The 19,768-nt window shown below is 44.0% G+C and overlaps 1 protein-coding gene across 2 annotated transcripts in view; it reads right to left on the reverse strand.

Annotated features, from left to right (window-relative positions):
* The window catches only part of ror1 (receptor tyrosine kinase-like orphan receptor 1), a 121,545-nt gene that overhangs the window by 27,028 nt on the left and 74,749 nt on the right, over positions 1–19,768 (reverse strand). The window contains exons 2-4 of one of the 2 annotated variants that reach the window (XM_041934987.1): positions 13,322–13,384; positions 5,402–5,692; positions 5,100–5,133 (exon numbers count right to left, since the gene is read on the reverse strand). In XM_041934987.1, the coding sequence (XP_041790921.1) occupies positions 5,100–5,133; positions 5,402–5,692; positions 13,322–13,384 (388 nt within the window). The remainder of the gene's footprint in view (positions 1–5,099; positions 5,134–5,401; positions 5,693–13,321; positions 13,385–19,768) is intronic. The other variant, XM_041934988.1, reaches the window with a different exon arrangement.

The following is a 19,768-nucleotide window of genomic DNA, read 5'->3' on the forward strand; positions in this document are numbered from 1 at the left end:
AGAATCTGTTCTTTGTTAAAGTCATGTTCTTTATTCTCCAGTACAGAGTGGACAGAGGAGAGAGGAGAGAGCAGAGAGGCGCGGTGGAGGAAAGGGGGGGGGCAGCTATTTTTGTAATTGCTTTTTTTGCCAGCGCTGAGAGAAAAGCGGCGGGGAAAGTTTTGAGAAATTTAAACAGCCCTGACAGCCAGGGTGTAGTGGTATTAATCTTTTCAAACAGGGAGAAAACCCCTCTATTATAAACACAGAGACTCTGAGATCAGCTGCCATGTTGCATAAAGTCTGTTTATCGCTGCTGTCAGATTAAAAAACCTAGATATCCAGTAAGTCAACATTTATGGAAATATAAAATCAACTGTGTTTTGGAAGTCATACAAGAAATTTTGAAAAAATGAAGTTAATAAATGATTTTTTTTTGGCCACTTGGGAGGAGCAGAAAAAAGCACAGCACTGACGTATCAGTACCTTTTAAGTTGATATTACCTGTTTGCAACGCTACGGAGCAACATAAGCTCTCATTTAGTCGCATTTCTGACCACCTGATGAATGCACCTCCGATGTTCACTCTCCTTGCAGCTCCGCCTTTGGTCTCCACCAACTCTCAGCGGCTAAATGTTCCACCATGTTCACCGACTCGATGCTAACTTTGTCTGCCGCCTGATGCAGGGACGGTCGTGCGGAGTGGGTTTATCAGAGCTTTTTCCCTTTATGAGCACTGAGAGTGAACCAAAACAGTACAGCTGTGGGCCGTAAACCCAAAGACATGATCATATTACACATGCTTGTTCTATCCACTGTTACTATGAAAATATTGATTACAGCTGCTTTAACGACAGATATCATGCAAAATTCCAACTCTAAAAGGAATTTCACAACCCCCAACATGTGCAAAATGCCTCAACTGAGTGCTGATAATAAAGTTATTATGACTAAAAGTTATTTAAGAACATCTTCCTTTTCATATCAATCTCATTCAATTCTGATTAATTCATTGCAACACTTTCATTAATTTTCTGGGATTAATTTGCTCATTCACATGGCTCCAACACAGACGGAGGAAAAAAAAAAGGTCATGAAGAGTTCAGTTTCAGTCCTGTCTGCCTAACGTGTGTCTGATGAAGATCTAATTAATCCAACTGATGAATAAGTGCAAAAACAACTTAAAGAAAAAAAAAACAGACAAAAAGAACAGGGAGATGGAGGAGAGGGTGTGTAATTGCATCATGGGTCGTTTTCGCCCGCTCTGTCAGAATATGGGCACGCAGGCCTCGGTTAGGAGTTATTAACTGCCTCTGATCTGAGCTTACAGCTAAACCTCCTGTCGCCTCCACAGAGCTAATCACACCCGAACGCCGTCGACCCCGCGGAACCCGGGAATCAAAGAACAACATGCAACCCCAGGTGTTAATGGTACCATCCTCCTCCCACTCTGCTAACACTGTTTTTCTTTCACTCCCTGCACTCTCCCGCCGTCTGCATCGCACTCCTTTTTCTTTTTTTTTTTTCCAAGCAAACGAAGGAAGTGTGGCAGCGCACAGAGGGAGAAAGAGAGACGGAGAAAGTTGGGGGTCTAATTTTGGCAGGCGAGGCTTTTTCCCCTCACCCCGTGTTTGTTCTGGCTCCATTAAAACATCTCTAAGGAGGGGAGGAGAGGAAGGGAGGGGGATGTGGAGGGGGGAGTGTGGGCACAGTGTAGAGGAGATGCACTGTGGTAACTGGCGGCATGCTGATGAACTCTGGATTAGACCCGTACATACGAGACTCCAGACTTGGACTTGAAACAGACTTATTTCACAAAAAAGAGGACTGGACACCTGAGTGCTGTGAGACTTGATATAAAAGAAGAGTTTAACATTTTGGGAAATGTGCTTTTTCGCTTTCTCCTGGCCAGGTGCTGTGACTTCCTGACTTTTATCCCTTTATTAGACAGCATCAGTAGAGAGGTGATAGGAATAGTTCCTGCTTCAAGCTTCCCTCTCCTGTCCTCATCCTTCTGTCTCCTCCTCCCTTGTATGCCTGATCTGCTCTGCTCTGGTTCTCTGCCCTGGTCTTGGGCAGCCACTCTGAACACAAGCTGCCTAAATCATAGTTGAAACCTCTGGGCTGTCGGCTTTTAGTTTGCCTGTGGCTCCAAAACCCAACCCTGAGGATACATAAGAACACACACACACGCACACACACACACACACCACGGAGTGTATACTTAAGCCCAGCACAGAGGGGATGGAAATCAGAGCACAGACTGCAGCAAACACAACACTGAGGACATGAAGTTCATGTTATGTTGAGGTTCAACAAGGTGGGTGGCGAGAAATTTTCCCCCAAATTTGGGAGTAATATTTGTGGCTAAGAAAGCGGAAGTCGCTGGGCTCTCTGTATTACTCTCTGCTGAACACAGAGGTGATGGGAGGTAGAACAAAAAAAAAAAAAAAAAGGTAGTGGAACGTGCAAATGAATCTATTTCACGTAAACTGACAGCTTCTGCACCAGATGTCTTTCCGAAAACACCGAATCAAGGAGCAGCCAGTTTTGACGTTTGAGCAGCTGCGGCATGAGGTAAGCGGTCACAGGTCATCACGTGTCATCATTAGTTGACCCTGTCTCCTTGACGGCCTGCCATCCTATTTCACAGCTAATAAGTTGGCCGCGGCACTAATGATGAGCAGCAGTGACGATCAGCCCACCACCGCCGCGACCCCGTCGCTGTCAAAGGAGGCCCTTGTCCGTTTAAACGAGGTCTGTAATGACTGTAATGAGAGTACGGATCGCGTGCGGGTCTTTGATTGACTGCAACGCTTTCCTTCACAAGTTGGCAGGGAAAAAAAAACAACAAAAGGGGAACTCAACTCGCAAAATGTAAAGCGGTGTTTGGCGTGTCGAAGCTGTACCTCAGTGAGTTTGAATCTCTCAGACGATTACACACTGAAGCAGAAAAAAGCTTCTGCAGGATTTAACCAGCTGACAGTTAAGTCCAGTTAAGACATTTAGAAACCTTTACAGCCTGAAAAATGACCATGAAAATGCATCATGATCATGAGAAAACTTGTGTGCACGAACTTCACACGCAGACCTCAAAACATCCAGAGGGGGTTGTTCGCAGGAGTCTGACGGTTAACACTTAATCATCCAATTTTTCTCTTTATTAGATTGCTGGAAAGTCCTCCAGAGTGAGAAAGTGGATTACAAAATTCTCACGATCATAAATCACCCTGGCATCATGACCTGATAATCTCTTATGACAACATCACATCCTCCTATTTTCTAATCTATATTTAATTTTCCATTTTAGTGTATTTGCAGTATTTTCATATCGCTGTCCCCTGTGATTTTTTCCTCTCATTGATAAGTCCCATGAGCAAATGACACTGTGATTTCTTTGTGAGCCAACTGTCTCATCCGCGAAACAAGCTGCAACGTAGTCGCGCAGGAAAATAATCCAAACCGTGTAAACAAAGGAATGATAGAAACAGATGTTCGAAAGGGAGCACGCGTTCCGGCTCAAATGTGTGTGTGCACGCATGCGGTCGTGTCAGTGTGTGAGTGGATTTAGTAAGTGTCTGATATCCGCTCTGTGCCAGCAGTTTTGATTCACAGAGCGCTGCATGGAACATGGCAGTGAGCCTTGCCATAAAGTCACAGGGGGAAAATCGTCCCGCTTAACTCCTGAAGAATCAAACGAACTGAAAAAGTTCTACGAGTTTTATCCCATAACTCTGGGAAGATGCCAAACAAAGCAAAGGAAGCCCATCGGACTATACATACATTCTGATTTCGGCGGCAGTGTGACTATCGCCATGTTTTGGTGGAATGTATTTTCTGATACTTTCGTAAAACATCTTGTATCACTTGGTTTTATTTGCTGCTCAGGATCCCATTTAATTTGATGTGCATGTTCACGTTAAGCGATCAGGACTGTGTTGGCTTCGCTGTACATTAAGACAGCTGGCAGCTAATTGGGAAACTATAAAAGGTTATATAACAGAAGCCACAGAGACAGATGTGGGCCATTTTTCTTTTCTGCTTATTTCAAGTGGCAATTTCTTAGGGAGACTTCAGGTAATCAGTTAAACTCACTAGTAGACATAAGACATTCACTTTTAATTATAGTAACTTCACTATAGCCCTGAAATCAGATTAATGTCTCGTTATTTCCCTAAAATGAAATGAATGGCACAGGTTTTCAATTTAGAGTTGGCTGAAAGTAAATGAACCCAATTTCCCGATATTATGAGGATCAGTATGTTACAGAAGCTATACAGTGTTACTATAGACCTCAACATCTGCTTTAAGCCCTGAGTTGTGATTGGTGAACAGTCCTGTTCCCACCCAGCGGCCCACATGGCCCACATTCCATCTGTGGCCCACGGCTGAGTGTACAGCATATTCAAATGTGAACCATGTGAGCTGTGATGCTTGCGCAGAACGTCCGACATTTGGGATTTAAAGGCTCATATTAAATATTCATTTAGCCACACTGAGACCTGTGGCAATAAAATGGAGAATTACAGACCAAGGCTTGTTATAAACTGAGTGATTACTCAGTGGATACACTGCATGGGACTTCTCAGGGTGGCAAGGAGGCAATGAAGTGCCGAGAGGCATAAAACAGAAAAACAATGCAGCGTTTTCCACGTTTCAGACGGTGTCAGCAATGTTCAATGCCTTTTAATCTGTTTACTCAACTGGAACTGTCTCTTTCGTCTATCTATCAAATCATGACGTTCATATTCTTTATAATGAAATTTATTTTTTGTTTATCAGGATAGATAGCAAATCAAATGTTGTTCATCTCTTTCTCTCCCTTTGTGTGATCCAGAGACAGATTTCACCAAATCTGCAAGTGGCAAACAGCGATTTTGACACTTTTCGCTCATCAAAATACTCACTTGCAGTCCAGGCGTTGAGCATGCAAGAGCTCTGCAGAGCTCCCAAACCTATCTGCAAATTTCAAGTGTCAATAATTGGTGAAATGTGACGCCGCTGCCCTTTGCATGTGAGTGGCGCTCCCAAAACACTTGTGAGACGGTCCCTTTCCCATACTGGGAAGTACAGCACGAACAGACTGACAGAGAGAAAAAAGGAAAGGAAAAGCGACTTACGTTGTTCTTCCTGGCAGAGGTGTGGGGAGTGGATCTGGAAAAGAAGACAAGGGGATTTTTTCTTTACAACAGGATAAACAGTATTGCTCCCAGATTTTTCTCTGCACAAGCTGCCAGCTACAAGTGAGAATCATTTGACACCAGTGTTGCTAAAGGGGCGCCAGATCTCCAGTGGGACAAACAAAACGAAGGGAAAATGTCACTGGATGTCACAGCGAGTGCGTAAACACTCGTATTGTGAGTTTGGAAATCCTTCGCTGGCAGCTTTAGAGGCACAGATGCTACCGTCAACCTCCTCTTACCAAATTTGACAAACAGCACGCCCGTCGTGGACACGGTGCCCTGGGTGTTGGTGGCCACGCACTGGAAGTAGCCTGTGTCGGTAGTGTCCAGGTTGCGGATGCGGAGGCGTGACCCGTAGGCCGTGGATCGGTACGAGACCCGCCGTGGCTCCTGCACCACCGGGGCGTCGTTCTTCAGCCAGCGCACGGTGGGCAGCGGGTTGCCGGCGACGCGACAAAAAAGCTCGGCTGTGTGGCCGAGAGAGGTGGTGATGTTGTTCATGGGAGCTTCGAGACGGATGAAGAAGGGCCCTGGAAGACAGAGAGGCAGAGGAGAGATGAAAGGAGAGAATAAAAGGGAGATGCAGAAAGAGGAGAAGGTTGGAATTAGGCAGAAAAAAAAAAACATTTAAAAAGGCGAGCCAAGAGGAACAAAGAAGAAACGTCAGTGATGAAGATGATTTAGAGACAAAAAGACAAAGGGATAGAGATAATATTGCACTACCCAAGGCCAAGAGCTAAGACATAAATCAAGCAACGCTTAATGTACTACATCAGAGCCAAATATATATATATATATGCTGCTGTATAAAAAATAGTGGAAAAATAACTCAATGTTTTTAGACACACATATTCAAAGTCTGGTTTTGTGGTTGTCACTGTGGTGACACCTAATTTCATGACTCATCATGGCTGTATGATGCCAGAGGGTTTTCTGCAGCTTGTGTATGAGCTGCAGACGCAACATCACCTGTGTTGTGGGTAAAAACTTTGAAGAAGAAAAGAGCAAACTAAAGGAGCGAACATGAGTCTACCAGAAGCCACTTTAAAAGCCCATCGTGGCCACAATGAATTCAAAAGGAGTTGGAAAAGACAAAGCAAAACATTTCTGCGCGATTATCCCCAGAACCACATTTTTCCTCAAGGTGGTCAGAAAAAAACAATCTGGAGGGCCACCTAAGAGGTTAATGTGCAGCAAAAACATTGGTGTTAATGTCAAGAAAAACCTCTGGAAAGTTTCCTCAACCCCAAAACCCACCTTAGGTATGCAGAAATGCTCCTGGTTACACGAACGGGCCAAAACAAACAAAGGAGGAAAAACACATACAGGGGAATCGCAAATACGAGTCAGACAAACTTCAATTTGTGTGAATAGAGAGGCTGAGGGGTAAAACAGAGGTGCACACTTACAGATGCGAGGACACCCACACATTTGAACCTTTACTACAGCATTCGTTCATTCGTCAGTTAGGGAACCTCTGCACTGGACAACATAACTTTTAATGTTTGTTTTTGACATATTCAAATGCATAGCTTTCTGATTGGGGATTGTTGAGACATCTGTTTGTCACATGATCATCCAGGACAGTCAGAGGTAGAGAGCTGTTGGAGGATTAACAGGAACATCTCACATTAGCCAGGTCTTGCTTCCCAACAAGGGTTCTCCTTACAAGGGCATGCTGTCTTTTCCAAAGCTGCTCACTGTCTTGCTCTCTCCTAATGTATCTGATCATCCTCTGTTGTTTATTATGGTGTACCATATACTTCAGTCAAATACAGATAACAAAAACAGATAAAATTACTAGAATTACTATTACAAGAAGTTAAGTTAAACTTGGTATACAATCAATCTGGTATGAAGACCAATTAAATCCAATTTCTTTACTCTAATAGCTGGTGTGAAGCTGGGTGTGAGGGTAGAGTTTCGCCCTGAATTTAGCTGTCAGGCAGCTATTCCACAACTTGCCTGAGAAGTCAAGTTTGGGGCAAAGAAAGGCCCGTTCATTCACGTATCGCAAGTCGGGCAATTTGCTGAGGTCAGAGTTAGATTTAGTTCGAAGTCATCCCGGAACAACAACAAACCACAGCAGCGATCTTAAAAACCAGCGTGTAGGATTTAGTGGCATCTAGCAGAGAGGTTGCAGATACCCTGAATACATCGCCCCTTCCCAAGCGTGTAGGAGAATCTACGGTGGCTGAGAACTCGCAAAAAGCACGAAAGGCCCTCTCTAGAGCCACTGTTAGGTTTGTCCGTTCTGGGCTAATGTAGAAACATGGCAATACAACATGGCGGACTCCTCCTCCCTCTGTAAATAAAAGCTCATTCTATGCTAGCAAAAACATGACTATTCTTATTTTCAGGTGATTCTACACTAATGAAAACATACTTATTATTCTGCCAACAGATCTCTAAGTTTTACACACTAGTCCTTTAAGACAGGCAGACACTGTAAGGATTAAACCCAAAGTCTGCATCTTCCTCCATCTTTGGGTCCACAGCGCTCTTTTTATTCCCTTTTACAGGGGAATTCCCAGTTGTAATGCTTCATGCCTTTCTCTCTTTCGCCAGCCTTGTTGAGGATGCAGTCGTCTTGTTCAAATAAACTTTACTGGCATTGTCAATGCTCAAAACCACTTCGATTGGCGCATGTTGGTGCCCTTACTCCCTGTACTACTCCCAGTCACCGTAGCAACCTTTTTGGCTGTACGTACTGCTCATCTGACATTTGGCCATGAGGTGTGTGCAACAAGTGTCTATGATGTGTTTGTGAAAAAGAGAAGTGGGCACATTTGTCTTGGCATAGAGCCTCTGTGTGTGTGTGTGTGTGTGTGTGTGTGTGTGTGTCTCCCTAAAGCTCCAGCCCCAGCACAGCAATGTGGTAATAACAAATGTGTGACAATATGAGGAGATTCCCACCACCACCACCTCTCTGTTTTCTCACCCACTTTCTATCTGTCCTCCTCTCTCTTTATTCTCCAGTCCTGTCTCTCCACATTACTGCACTGCACTCAGACCAAAACCTCCAGCAACTCAATGCTGCAGTTGGCAACAAAACTGAGCATTCAGCATTCAGAATAAACATCTGATTTTACTCTACTAACATACTATGCTGCCACATAGCATCATCCATCCCATCTCCCTCGCTTTCATTCTGCCCCTCCCTGTCTGCCAGATACAATATGTAAATCACATCATTCATTCTTATAATATCGCTCTTCTGTGTTTTCTGTCTATCTAGCCAGCAACACACTGACACACACTGAGAGAACATTTACTGCACTGACACAGAGCCTGATTAGAAACTAGGAAGCATGCTCTGACAGAAGCTGATGCACAAATGTTCAATATGTACGAGTGTGTGGGAGATACTGAAAAGAAAATACTGAGCGCAGCAGTGGCTGCAGTTAATTTGTGTTGCTCGATCCTTTTCATAACTTGTTTACTCAGCTGTTCTGCTGCAATGAGTTTTGCTTTATTTTTCTATTAAATTTGTCAAATCCGATTATGTCACCATATGCAATCACTTTAAATGTCATGAGATGGAAGAATGTGTTCCTTCTGTATCGAGCATTAGGCCAATTTCATTTGGTTCAAATATTTTTAGACCTGATTGGTTTTATCAGTGGGTCTAATAGGTGGGCAAATTTAATTAAACCATAAAGGAACAGCAAAGATTTGCAACCCATATTAAGAGGTGATCATTCTGCTGTTTTTTTCTGTCATGCCACAAGCCTCGAAATGTGAAGGGCTAATCGTTTACTTTAGTTCTATGATTATTGATCTCTATATCATTTAGTAAGTAAAAGGGCTTTGTATGAGTGGAGCAGAATCATTCATACTCTTTGCATCTCTTCACTGCTCTCTCTGCCTTGAACTGGTGATTTGATTGTGTGTCCAGTTGAGTCTTTGTTGTTGAGTTCTTCTTTTTCTTCAATAGAAAACTCAATCAAAACTTTAGTACCAAATCCTAAATTCAGTTCTACCTGCAGATAGAGCGAGTCACCCACTAAACACATTGCCAACTCCAACTGCCCGCATGTTAAAGTGAACCCCAAATCCCAGGTGAAAACGCGATATAAATGCAGTGCTCATATAGAGGCATGATATCTAAACGAGTAAAAATCATCACACTTGCATGCTTTTAGGTCGACTCTAGGTGTGTGTAGTATGTGACTCAGATCAGACCAGCTCTGAAAAATGTTGCAACACTCCCGACATTCACATGTCATCGCCTCTCACAACCACACTTAAACACACAAAACAAACAACCACACTCAATATGCAATAAGACACCAATGACAGAGGTGTGGAAATGCACACACTGGTGGAACCTGAGGTCACTGCTACCGGTGATGCATTTGTCTTCATGAGGGTGCCCGACAATGTGCCTGTGCATGCTTACTTCTGTGTGTGTGGGTGTGTGTTTTCACTTTGATTTGACTTCCCAACCATCAACACAAAGTCATGAGGGACCTGCTGAGAATCTGTGCCTATACACTGTTATGAGTGCGGTGGACCGAATCTCCCTTTCGTGCCGATGCAACACTTCACCGCCTTAATGTGCCTGTTGAGTCTGACCGAATTATCTAAAAACAAAAAGGATTTAATACAGTAAATGAGAACAGACTCGCTCTTTAAAGACGTGTGTGCTTCGCCAAAGGCAAGAAGGTCACTTTATCACCGTCTCATTAGTTGAGTTGATGGAAAAGAAAATGGTCTTTAGAGCTGTGTGCCTGCACACTTCATTAGCTGTTATAATAACTGACAATAAAGCAGCGGGGAGCAGAGGAAGGGGAAGAAGAGACAAGAGGAGGCGATGAGAAGGGAGGTGTAGAGGAGAAAGAGAAAGAAGAGAGGGATGCTAAGGCAACGTCTGTGTAACAAAGACACTCTGTATGTAATTGTCTCGTGGTGAGTGTTGTGGTATTTGGCACCAGGAGCACTGCGAAACTCAAACCATTGCTGCGGACTGTCCCTTTAATGTGGCGGTCCACTAAACTGTGCCCTGTCATCAGCCCGCATTTTCTCGCAGCGGTTCCGTACAAACAGTCACACGCACACAAATGTAAACACGCACACTCACACGACCGCAACGCACACAAACTATACATGGTCCAAACCCAATACCTTTTCACTTCACCAGCAACACTGTGTTCTGCATGTGAAGATACGTCTATACTCGGTAACACTCACAAGAGGAGCGCTGTGCAGGGCAGGCGGCTCTCAGCAAGATGCAGGCGCAGAAACCTGAGTGGCTGCGCAGCTAACTAAACACACTGCGCGGATACACCGAGGAGCTGGGACTGTAGCATTGCCAGCTATGGCTAAAGGTGAATTTCATTAAAGCTGGGTCACTCTCCAACAGGGAGAGAGAGAGAGAGAGAGAGAGAGAGAGAGAGAGGAAGGGAAACAAAGGGAGCTAAATGGATCACATGAAACAAAGAAAAAGAAAGGAGGACTGAAGGAAAGAAAGCCCCGGGGGAAAATGAGTTCAATAAACTATCATCACCCTTGATTTCAGCCCAATAATGAGCCTCTTTCAGCATGATAACTTCCTGCTACTGATGCATACTGATAGAGCCACGCTACCTGAATGCTGTCTGCTGGGTCAATCAAAACCATTCCCCGCCTGCAGACAAAACAAGTGGTGCAATCACCATCCATCCATCAGATAAGAAACAGATGCTAGTCATGGGGCCTGAGCTCAAAATGACACACACACAGATACACCACTATGGACACATGGGTGTCTTTGTAGGTTTTCATATTTCCTCTTGTTGTGGAAAAATAAAGCTGTTTCTATGATTGGTTTGGAAATACTCCTCATTGTATTTATGACTTTTTAAACATCCTTGATTGGTCACCATAATCATTATCTTGACTAAACTGCTCCATCGTGTCCAGAAACTACTGTCTTCGTTCTTGCCCGTGTGTTTAACAATGTCTGTTTTTGTGTACACAGAATGGGCTGTGGGGCGGATGCTGCGGGAGACTTGGCTTTGCAGGAGAAGAATTAAACAAAGCAGGCAAAATGAGAGAGCAAAAATAGAGGTCAAGTTCAAGGAAGTCTCATGTTGAGGATCTTCCAAGCCAGGCTATCTTCGTGGGGGATTAGGCGGATGTTGGCTCTCCAAGCCCAGGGGAAACTGAGGAGAGGGGGCGAGATTTGACTGATAACTCTGGGCAACAGTGTTCAGGAAATATCCCGAAAACTTTATGGTTCTGACTCAGTTGTTCCTGCAGTGCTGACAGGAGAACAGCAGTTTTAAATGCTTCCTCCACCAGGATCTGCTGATCTAAATCCTGGGCAGCTCCAGCAGACGTGACCATCCTGACCGCAAAATACATAATATTAATAAACTGGCTAGAACGCTTTTTGATCAAGGAAGGGAAGGAGTGAGCTAAAAAGTCTATGTGGGAGAACCAAGCAGCCTTTCAGGCCACGTTGCATCCCACAGTCAATTGTGTTGGGGTTTTGGACCAGGTGGAATGCATGTTGAATCGGACTTGTTGACAGGTCTGTTCTCTACAACGCGGTCTAATGTAGAAGCCATTGTTGGACTGTGAAACTCCTGGAGGTCTTGAACACATCAGTGCAGGATCCTCTGTGTGTGGGCAGCTCTCTCTTGCCGGTGCAAAACTAGCTTGGTGAGACAGATCAAGAGCGCTGATATATGTGATTTTAACAATGCATTCAAGTTGCCATGTGTTTCTGTTTGGCTGTGTGCATCCTCAGACATTTACAACCCCGATTAAATACAAAAACAATGCAATCGTTCGCAAATGAACTGTGTTTACCGACATCCTTGTTTGTGTGTCTGCTTTTCATGTCCCCCAATTGTCTGAAGGAGTTTTTACACTCAACAGCATATTCAGATGTCAGAGCAGTTTAAACTGTTTCCTCTTTCCAGTTGCTCACCACAGCTTTAAATTCAAATGATTTCACATTTGAAGGAAGACAGCTGAGAAGCTGCTGGAGCTTGATGTTCAGCTCTGAGAGGTTCTGGGTAACATCCACCATGAAGGTCAGATCACACACACACTTACTATCACTGAGTTTACATGTCAGGTTTTCCTTGATCTCTGAATTACTCCAGACAAACGGACACTTTGGAACAGTTTGACTTTGTCTGGTTCTGCAGCAGCAACAAGGCTCTTCTTCACAAATTCTCCCTCTGAATGAGGTTTCAGCTTCGTAGCTGTAAGCTCGCTGAACACAAAACTGCCTGCATGACACTGTCTCTGTCAGAATGTGGTCTGTGAAAGCTTCTTGTTGGGCATCTAAACTCTGCCGAAGAACTTCATAAAGCCCATTTGTCCTCGCGGCTCATCCGGTTTAGCATGTTTGTAGCTGTAACGACTCTTGAGATCAACCTTTTTCAGTGAGAGCTCGTCCCCACAAACTAACTGAGACACGCTGGCTCGCCTTTTACTTCAACAACAAATAATCATGCGTCTGTTTCTTTTGGCAAGTGCAACACTCTGCATCTATCTTTGTCTTCTTGATAGTCGCCATGATGCACTGGTGTGACATCAACCACTTTGTGCATGTTGCATTCAGCAGTTTTCCTTCATTGCTGAAAAAGATCATTGCTGTCTAGATAATTTTTGGTATTTCTGAGTTGCTTTTTTATATTTCTGAACGTTCTAGCGGGCCAAATGAAGCCGTCTCGTGGGTCGTATATGGCGTGGAGGCTGGAGGTTCCCCACCCCTGATTTATAAAATGTAGTGACAGCATTTAGAAGCTCTACCGGTGGCTTTTGCTTAAGAGAGAACTAAAAGTAGGTCAGTGGAAATCAGGGAAATACAGTGTACAGTGCACCTGTGGCTTTATTCCCACATGTTGAGTAGATCAATGTGTAATTCGTTCCATCAATTATCTTATGCAGTTGCCTATGCTGGGACGATTGGTGTTGTCTGGGTTGCTGAAGGTGACCATTCTAAGAGGATGTGCGATTTTTAACACAGAAAGTCATTTCAGACAACACATGTGGGGTTACAGTTTAGTGCACTGTGTGCTAATTGCACATATCATCGTGTATTTCTTGTAACAGCCGTGTTCACGGCTATTACAGCTTTGCTTAATAGAGATCTGCTAAGAACGTGTTGAAATTGTGACCTGTTTTTTGTGAGTGCGTGTTTATGTGTGTGCATTTACCATCACTAGAGGTGTTCCATGAAGTGGTAGCTAGCACACTGGGGTCTTGGGGAAACTCAGACCCTGTAAACAGAGGAAATGGAGAAGACTATTAGTGTGTTTCTGACTGCTGGGCCCTCCCACTTTCCTTTGCTATTTCACAAGATGGATCGTGAACCCTGTAATTAGTATACATGTGGAACAGCGAGTGAAAAAGTGACGAGCTATGAGCTTCAAACGCGGCGAATGCAACAGGACGCAACTCATCCTGAGCTGAACCGTCAAAAACACGCTGCCACGGCCCACCGCTGCTCGAACAATCCAAAGTGGCCATGTGCTGCATCAACATCAAAGTACCTCAAACTAAATATAGTGTAGGAGAAACTGGTTTATCACACTGAAAAGGTAAATGTGTTCAGGAGTAGAAACATCCAACTGGAAATGAAAAAATCCTACAACATGCGCCAGTATAATGACGACAGGACACAATAACTATTCTCCCCCGGACCTTCTGTGCCAATACAATGCCCCTAAAACAACAACAACAACAACAACAACAACAACAACAACAACAACAACAACAACAACAACAACAACAACAACAACAACAACAACAACAACAACAGAAAGGCTATAAAGTTAAATAACAAGAGAAACATCTCTGTGGTGGCTAATGCTGCTTCTAATCATACTTTATATGAAATAAACAATCACAGTCTTGCAGACACTTTTCTATGTTAGACACAAACACACATTAAAGCTTTTAGAGTTTTCCATCTTCAATACAAAACATCACTGCTGATGGCAGTGTACATTTGCTGGTGTAGATCAAAGGTCTGAATGTATAACAGGGAGCCTATCAGCGAGCCATGTGGACCTAATGCTGCATTATTACCAGCTGACGACAGAGCGGCCCTCTGCTTTTCATTACAGGGGAGAGGAGACAGAAAATGGGCTTCAGTGTGCGCTGCCACGGGTCATAAGGTGATGCCTGATGAGTGAAAAAGCCTGTGCAGGAATAAAACACGCACAACTGACAAAGATGGAAGCTGAGACAGTTTTATTTCTGCTGATTCTCTGGACACCAGACCACTGTCAAACACTTAGAGCACATACTGTACATTATCCCATGATTACAATGAGTTCTGCTTTTCAGGCTGACCTGGTGTGTGTATGTGTGTATACTTATCTGCAAACCTAACCTTCCCCGTGCATACTGTATGTGCACATGTTCCACCGACAAACTGGAGACGTACTTAAAGTTTCTGCATGAATTTACAACTCGAAAAGCGTTACTGTTATGTGTGTGCGGGGAGAAAAAGTCCACAGCCAACAGGCGCCTGACAGAGTCATGCTAATTGTCTAGTAATGTGTTATTTCACACGTGCTGTGTCCCACAATTACAATGAGTTCTGCTTTTCAGGCTGACCTGGTGTGTGTATGTGTGTATCTGCGAGTGCAGGCTAGTTTAACACGACAAACGAGCAAACTGAGGGCATGCATCTTACGCTCCCAAACACATGCAACCCAACCCAGACTTATCTGCAAACCTAACCTTCCCCGTGCATACTGTACGTGCACATGTTCTACCGGCAAACTGAAGACGAACTTAAGGTTTCTGCATGAATTTACAACTCAAATGCGTCACTGTTATGTGTGTGGCAGGCAGCGTGACAGTCGGGGAGTGTGCGGGGAGAAAAAGTCCGCAGCCAAACAGGCGCCTGACAGAGTCATGCTAATTGGGTGATAATGTGTTGTTTCACACGTGCTGTGTCAGGATGGTAACGACTGCGCGGTGGTGCTCGTGAAATAAGCTGTGTTAATGAGCAGCGCTTTGGGCCTCTGCACCTGTTAGTGAGGGAGTCTGGAGACTGCAACAGGCTCACAACAACGACCGGCTGGCAGCTTTATGAGCTACTGTTACAGATATGCAGCAACACTGTAGGGTTGATATACATTAAAGATACGTGTGTGCTAATCATGTTATCTGTTTATCAAACTGGTTTTTATTTTCAGAGAATAAGAATATCTGCATCCTTTGCCCTCGGGCACTTCTGAGTTGCCTCATGGGACCTGAAATGACTTACTGGTTTGTTCCTGGAGGCTCCTAACATGACAGTGTGCTGTAACAAATCCCGGCCCCCAAGGTGAGTCTAAATTCTCTCTGTGATCTGGGTGGACCGGCTTAAAGAAACACAGAGCTCTGTGGTTTACAAAGGACAGAGGAGAGGGGGCGTCGCAGCTCACTGGCTTCACTCGCACAAAGCAAGCCAAGTGCAGCCAGGTGAGAGTTCAATAGAGGGGCTGGACACAGGAATACAAGGGAAGCTGGAGGGAAGAGGGAAAGTTCAGAAAAAACGATATGGAGTAGGCACGGCTGCCTAATCTTGAGAAGTTACAGTCTTCATTGCAATTTTGGATCAGTCCGCTCATTACTTTTACAGATCAGACGGTGTCCATTTAGACAGGAGGTTATTCACTCCGTTTTCTCTCTCTCTCTCATTCACTTTACATCTTCTCTCTTTGTTCCACATCTGCTAGTTCTCTTTCACTGAGACAATCATGTGGAATATTTGGGATGATTTGCAGAGTAATTTTGGGATTACTTTTCTAATGTTTCTCAGAAACAGAGGGAAGCAATTGTATTACACCCATTTGATCATGAGGGCCTAAAAATAGGAAACTTCACAGCACCTGCGTCAGTTTAGCTCAGTGAGCTCTTGCAGTTGTGGTTCTGGCCCACGTTTGGATCTTGATCCTGACTCTGATGGCCTCTCATATGTTAACTGGAATGTGACTGTAAGGATGCTGGTGTGCCAGGATGAATCGTTGGAAAGCATTAAAGGTTTAGAAGAGGGTGTATACAGTAGCAGGAAGAAACTATTAAGTTAGGTTTGAGCTAAAATACGCATTCACAGCAGAACAAAGTTATGTTTTCAGAGGGTGCTGGGCCCTGGTCCTTGATCCTGTTTGTGTTATTCATGGACAGGATCCCATGGTGCAGCCGGGGTGGGTATCCGGCTTGGGAACCGCAGAATTGCGTCTCTGCTTTTTGCAGACGACGTGGTTCTGTTGGTTTCATCAGACCGTGATTTTCGGCACGCTCTGTGTGAAGCAAGGGCCACTGCTCTTTCATTTCGAAAGGAGACAGCTGAGGTGGTTCAGCTATATGATTAGGATGCCTAGACCCAGAACTTGCTGGATGAATCATGTACCTCATCTAGCATGGGAACACCTTGGGATCCTCCAGGAGGAGCTGGAAAACTCCAGGGGAGAGGGACGTCTGGAATACCCTGCTTAGTCTGCGGTCATCATTACCTGACCCCGGGTAAGCAGAAGAAAATGGACGGATGCATAGAACAGTGTCTGACAAAGGGTCTGAACGTGATGCAAGACCGCAGTTGGGATCTATTCTGCAATCAACAGAAAACACTGGTCTCTTTGAACCATGAACACAACCTTACCCAAGCAGTTTTAGACGCCTTCGCTTTATGAAAACTGGCAAACAGATTTAGATACTGGCTCAACCGCACATCCCCATAGTGTATGCATAAATCATAAAGCAAGGTATTTTTAACCACTGTTTCTCACACCTGTTGATAACATCACTGCCCTTACTTCATATGAACATGGTTCAGACCTACAGCGCTCCCTGAATGCCGTTTCTCAGAGAATTGTTTTTTTAAGTTAACTCATTTTAGCTTTTAACTGCTTGTCTAGCATTTGAAATCACTTCCATTTTTAACAGCCAAAAGTCAGCTTCCCAGAACTTGTGGACCGATACCATCTCTATGCATTGGCTTTTCATTAAAATTATGATGATCTCAACTTTTAAAACCCCTAACTTTACAGTCATTTCCTTTAAAGCACCTTCAAGGAAGTGAAACCTAGAGGCATCCACACATTTCCATAACAAGTCAGTAGTGATATGTTAAAACTTCAAGAGGCCATGTTGGCATGGCAGAGAACATGCATCAAAAATCTGGATGTCTGACAACCTTCATTATAGTATCACTTTCCCCTCTTGGCTGGTGTTGCATATTTCATACAACTGAAAGTTTTGGAAGCTTTTCTTTCATTTGCAGCTCAGTGCCACTCAATTGCCATCCTGGTGGCAAAATATACAGTAAATGGTTAACACGAAGGTGCCTTTGAGAGGTCCAGACATCAAATCTCCATACAGAAAGTTCCATGAGAGCAGCCTGTGATCCTCATCCAGCTGTATTTGGCTTGTGATGATAAAAATCAGGCAGGGACATGAGCTTAACCCCCGTAAAGCCCTGAGAATTTGGTGTGACTTTACTGTGACAGCAGCATATGGGAATTAGTGCAGCACTTCAAACTTCAAGGCATGGGAATGAGTGAGAGGCCTGAAATAAAGGAAAGAAAGGCAAAGGAGAAAGTGAGAAAGAGGGAGCGTCAGAGGGTAAAGCTGAACCAAATCAGAAATGTTCAATTTGAGCGGTTATGCATTGCAACTAATATGCTGTTATATGGTCTAGGGGGCTGTGTTTGGAGCCAGGCTGGTCGGTGTGGTGAGTGAGACTGATGTATGAGCTCTCCCGCTCTGTTATTAGAGCCTCTCCCAAGGTCCTCTTCCTTCCCTATTAGCTGGAAAAGTCTGAGGTTATCTGGAAGAATGGCAAACCCACCATTTTCACGACATAGCTATGTCACATTTCTGTCTTAAAGAGGTGAGAGAGAGATGTGTGCAGATGAGGAAAAGGCAGGAATGATAATCACTTCCGTCTCCAATTTGTCTTCATCAGATCTCTTTCCATTCAGCAAGTTTCCTTCCTTCTTCTTGTGTCCTTACTGTCTTTTTAAGGTCTAAATTTATGTGCCTCTACTGAAAGACAGCTCCTCCCAATCCTGCTTTGAATCTCCCTGCAAACGACTGTCTCATGTCACTTCCCTCCTGCAGACTTATCTCAAGGAAGCAGGTAAAGTATTTATTTGAACATTTCTATTTGTCTTACATGCTCAACTGTGCAGTTACAGACAATGAGTGATATAAGAAGCTAATGAAGCTATGGCCTGCATCCACAACCACGCTGAGCATCATATACGACTCGAGCTGCCTTAATGAATTATTAGCACAATTACGCTCAAAATTGGAAAACGCGCGGAAAGTTACGGTCTTGGCGAAAAGACGGGGATTTGAGAAAATAAAGATTTTACACGCAAAGATGAAGCGGAAAAAAAGAGCGGTGAAGAATCAGGGAGAGAAGAAAAGGAGAGTAGAGTAGTTGGAGATAAATGGAGGGAAGAGGACTTGGAAAATGTGAGAGTGCAAAAAAAAAAAAAAAAGACGGCAAGAGAGAAAATAAAAAAAAGAAGAGAAACTTCATAATAAAACCAGAGTGAAGGCGCTCGTAAAATGTGCTTTTTAAGAAGTGGGCTTCTGTCCCACCAGGCAGAGTGCAGGTTTGTGTTGGCTGGAGACTTTATTCACTGCCATTGTGTCAGATGTAAATAACTGCTGCACTGGTCACACATGATCATCACAGAGTCAAGGGACTAATGGTCAGCCACAGGGAAGGAGGACACAGGAAGACTTACAACTGCAGTTTATTATAACTCAGGTTTAATTTTAGTCGTTTTAGATCTGACGGAATTGTAGTTGCCAAAGTAACTGCTGAGATCTGGGACCACGGAAAACACAGCTACAAAGTGAGCCGGGGCCAGAAAAGACAACGATGTGACATAACCCGAACCCAAGCGTTCAGCCAGATGATCTAAAACCGGTTTGTTTGGAGGTGAGACAGAAGGTGAAGGCACCGGAAATTTCAATAATAACTCTCCATTGCACAAGAACATGCTGTGTGTACACAAAGACAAAAAGTGCACCTGGAAGTCAGTCTGTAAACTGTGGTGGATTTACAACACACTGTTGAAATAACTTTACTGTTCACCTTTGTTTTATCTTTTAACTAAATCTGAGGGTTTTATTTTAAAATGTGTCAGAACTCTTGTGTCCCTGATATGTCCCAACATGGTAGGTCCAATATTTATGTTTTTACAGAACTGTAAAAAACCCAAGTTGAAATAACATGAAATTAGAGACATAGTGGAAGAGACAATAGAGCCCGCTACCCCCAAAAAATGATGGCCATGTCAGAAAATGGAAAATGTAAACACAGTACACTATCTAGTAAATAGAAGGAGATTTTGAACACAGCCTATGTATACCTGTGCATGTGTGTGTGCTTGTATCGCTGCACCTGCGTGTGTGTGTGTGTGTGTGTGTGTGTGTGTGTGTGTGCAGGTGCTTGTTCCCAGGCTCAACTGGAGCATAAAGAGGAATAAAAGCAGGCACAGTTCAGGGAGTGTTCACCTGAGGACATCATGGACCAAAGAACACAGGATTCACACACACACACACACACACACACACACACACACACACACACAGAGTCCTGGATCGCCTCAGAAAGTTCTGCTCTGTAACCTTATAAGAGCAGAGAA

The sequence above is a fragment of the Chelmon rostratus genome, chromosome 4 (assembly GCF_017976325.1).
Source record: "Chelmon rostratus isolate fCheRos1 chromosome 4, fCheRos1.pri, whole genome shotgun sequence".
Taxonomy (NCBI): domain Eukaryota; kingdom Metazoa; phylum Chordata; class Actinopteri; order Chaetodontiformes; family Chaetodontidae; genus Chelmon; species Chelmon rostratus.